The 3,692-nt window shown below is 53.8% G+C and overlaps 1 protein-coding gene across 1 annotated transcript in view; it reads right to left on the bottom strand.

The window, feature by feature from the left end:
* EEF1G (eukaryotic translation elongation factor 1 gamma) overlaps window positions 1-3,692 on the bottom strand; it is a 10,539-nt gene that overhangs the window by 5,242 nt on the left and 1,605 nt on the right. The window contains exons 2-5 of the mRNA XM_045297202.1: window positions 2,942-3,047; window positions 2,669-2,811; window positions 2,082-2,225; window positions 1,243-1,418 (exon numbers count right to left, since the gene is read on the bottom strand). Coding sequence (XP_045153137.1) covers window positions 1,243-1,418; window positions 2,082-2,225; window positions 2,669-2,811; window positions 2,942-3,047 — 569 coding nt within the window. The remainder of the gene's footprint in view (window positions 1-1,242; window positions 1,419-2,081; window positions 2,226-2,668; window positions 2,812-2,941; window positions 3,048-3,692) is intronic.

Raw genomic sequence — 3,692 nt, 5'->3', positions numbered from 1 at the left:
GGGGATGCGAACAGCCAACCGTTGAGTCAGCACCCAAGCACTTTATCACTGTGTCACCGGGACAGCTAGTCTGGGAGTCCGTGGGAATCCGGACGAGGCTGTGCTTTCCCATCTCGATTCAGTCTCTTCTTTTGGCAACACAGCCCAAGTGAACTGGTGGAGGGGGCCACCATGTACTTGTGGATTCACCCACCCAGGCCCTGGACAGAACCGCTAAGCACCGTGTCGGCGCAGACACCACGCAGCAACAGACGTTTTTAATAGCCGTTGGAGACCAACAGAGGAACTTCCCACAACTTAACTTCGCCAAGTCAACAACCCACTGCGGGAGGTAGGAACAACTCCCTGGGGGCGGCTTGCATGTTGCTAAAGCCAGGGAGGCAAAACAAACTCCCATGGGAGGGAAGGGCACCAGGTACCCTTCTCGGAATGCTTGGCTCACTCTCCGGGCCAGCACAGAGCAGCCCGCTCGCCTCACCCACACAGCTGCAAAGTCCAACTGAGTTGGCCCTGGCACACCACACACACTCCAATTACACGAGGGCTCCCAAATCCCTTTGGATGCAGTGACCCCAGAGGACTGCCCATAGCTTTTCCAAGTCTGTTAAATCTTTATAGAAGCAGACAGCCACAATCTTTCGGCCACTGTGGGGTTGAATCGCTAACCTTTCCGTTCATATCGCAGGTGAGCGAGCACTTAGACCAGGAGTTCTCAACTTGTGGGTCGCAACCCTTTTGGGGAGGGGTCGAACGACCCTTTCACAAGGGTCGCCCAATTTATAACGGTAGCAAAATTATAGTTATGGAGTAGCAACGAAAATAATTTTATGGTTGCAGGGTCACTACAACATGAGGAACTGTATGAAAGGGTTGAGGCATTAGGAAGGTTGAGAACCACTGGCCTAAGCCAATCATTTATCAGCTGCTTTGACCCTTCAGGCCTCCCTCGGGCATGCCAGGTTCAGTTCCAGAGAGTCACGCAGCTCGGCGAAGAGCGAAATCATGTGAGAAAAGACGCTCAGAAGCAGGGGAGTGAGCAGGCACTGTAGGAAAAATTGCTTGACTCCCAGGGTAGCCACAGACCTTCAACTGATGAAAGATGAAGCGCCCAAGTGAAATTAGAGGAGACGGGTGCGCCCACGGCGTCAGGGACCAGCCAGGACCCAGCTCCCTCATCATCTCAACACCCACAGAGGGATGACTACCCACTTGATGCACTTCAGACGAGACTAAAGCAGTCACCACGCACGTACCTCTACCCGTCCCACTAGTAGTGACAAACCAAGACTCACAGCGAGACCGCCAGGAGACCCAGACGGCACCTCCCTAGGCACACGCAAGCTTCCCAAGAACGCAGCAGCAAAGGAAGTCTCTTCGCTGCCACATACATGCTGAGCACGGAGCATCACCCAAATTCCCAGAAAAAAAACCACCCCAACTTAACTGTCTAGGTGAAGCCGAATCATAGCGACCGACCCGACAGGACAGGGCAGCTCTGCCCCCTGTGAGTTTCCCACACTGTCCCTCTTTATAAGAGCAGGAAGCCCCATTTCTCCAGAAGCGGGCGAGGGTTTGAGAACTGCTGACCCTGCAGTCAGCAGCGCAATCAATGCGTAACCACTCCCCCCACCAGGGCCTGCTGATTTGGCATCAGAGGGAGGTAAAGCTGTGTCCTTGTCTGAGTTTTTCCCCATATTAGGGGCTCATACAACTCTTATCACAATCCATACATCATCGTGTAAAGCACATTTGTACATTAACTGCCCTCATCATTCTCAAAACATTTGCTCTCCACTTAAGCCCCTGGCATCAGCTCCTCATTTTGTCCCTTCCCTCATGAGCCCTTGATAATTTATAAATTATTATTTTGTCATATCTTGCCCTGTCCGATGTCTCCCTTCACCCACTTTTCTGTTGTCCATCCACCAGGGAGGAGGTCACATGTAGATCCTTGTAACTGGTTCCCCCCTTCCAACCCACCCTCCCTTGTCCGAATTTCAAGCAAACCCCAACCAGCTGGTACACCTCAGAGACTTGTCACTGTTTCTGGCCCCTCCCACTCTCTTGTCAATACAAGTCACCTGTTTGTACAGCCACAAGAGGGTGCAGACGACTGTGATGTCAGCCAGGGTCACTCGGTCACCCACCAGGAAAGTCCTGGTTTTCAAGTGAGCATCCAGCAGGCCCAGGATTCGCCGCACCTCCTCCTTGGCGTTCTCGGTGGCCTGTAGAATTTGAGAGGTCAGCCAGCCAGTGGGTCCCAATCCTTCCCCTGCCACAACCAAGGGACCCATTTCATTTACTGGGTTCCCAGTCCAGCCCCACCCTTCCAAGGTGTCAGATTCAGAGGTCATTCCAAACCCCTCCATCACCAATGCTGGAATGATCTGTACTGGAGCTTGGATTTCAGAAGGAGCTGAGCGGGCAGCTACTCAAATTGCCCGGCAGCAAAAATCTCTCCTCGGACTCCTGATGTCCTTCACCATCTCTCTACCGGGTCAAACCAGAAACCTGGATCCAGGCAGCCCACTGTGCCAGATCCAAACTTCTCTCTCCCCAGTTGGTAATGTTTTCTTAGATTGCTTGCTCTCTGACCACCCCATCCCCACCCCGACCTCCCACTCCCTCTCCCCGGGTGCTCCTGGTTTCCTCAAAGCCCAAGGCTCACCTGCTTGTTGTGATGCATGATGCCCAAGGTGGGGAACACCCAGGTACTGGCTGGGGGGACTATGTCACTGTCCGCGAAGCTCACCCACTGCACCACCTGGGCTGCTGCCTCTGGGGTTCTTCCACGTAGCTCCTCATTGCTCACTGCAGCCAATGCGGAACAGGCCAGTGAAACCCTGGGGGCCAAGCTAATGCCAGCCCGAGGCCCGGAGGATCTCCTCCGGCCCACTCCAGCCCCCCCACCGTTGCCACCCCACCTCCCCTGCAAAATTACCATAGTAGGCAATGGCATTGCTTTCAAACACACAGAATCCATCATCACCTTCAAACGCTGGGACCTGGGGACAAAGCAAGCAAAAGGCACCGTGAAGCACACTCACCTGGTTCCAGAAACCCACAGGTGACCACCCGCTATCAAATTTGTGAAACTATCAGAAACTCAAGCCTCAAACGTATTTGACTAACGGAAGCCGCTTGCTTTTGGAACTCTCCCATACCCACTATCGGATTACCTGAAGAAACCCTTCAGACTACAAATGACTTGAGACCAAGGCTGACAGATATCTAAGTCGACTCCCTTCATTAGGGCGCTGGACATCTTCTGCCCTTTCCATTATGCCTATCTCTGGGAGGCCGCTTAGGGAGGCCCCGCGGAGTTGTACTGCCAACCGCAAGGCCAGCCCCACAAAACGCCAGCCCGCTCCTCCAGAGGAAGATGACGACGTTGTCTGCTCCTCGAGAGAGTTACAGCCTCGGAAACCACAGGGTCACCGAGTCCAAATGGCCTGATGGCAGCAAGTAAGGCCCCTTGCAGTGAGAACCCTGCTCCCGGCAGGCACTTGGCATGTTTACACTGAACATGGAAAGGACTGCCTAGAAAGCAGTCTGTGGTTCCCCCAACAAGCTCAAAAAACCCAAACTCCCATCAAGCAAATTCTAACGGCTGGCAATCCTACAGAGCAGGGAGAACTGCTCCCTGGGGGTTCCCAGACCAGTGGTTCTCAACCTGTGGGTCTCAACCCCTA

Source organism: Echinops telfairi, unplaced genomic scaffold, assembly GCF_000313985.2.
Source record: "Echinops telfairi isolate 266 unplaced genomic scaffold, ASM31398v2 ScPeMD7_7417;HRSCAF=8455, whole genome shotgun sequence".
NCBI classification, from domain to species: Eukaryota; Metazoa; Chordata; class Mammalia; order Afrosoricida; family Tenrecidae; genus Echinops; species Echinops telfairi.
This window is presented reverse-complemented; position numbering and strand designations above follow the sequence as displayed.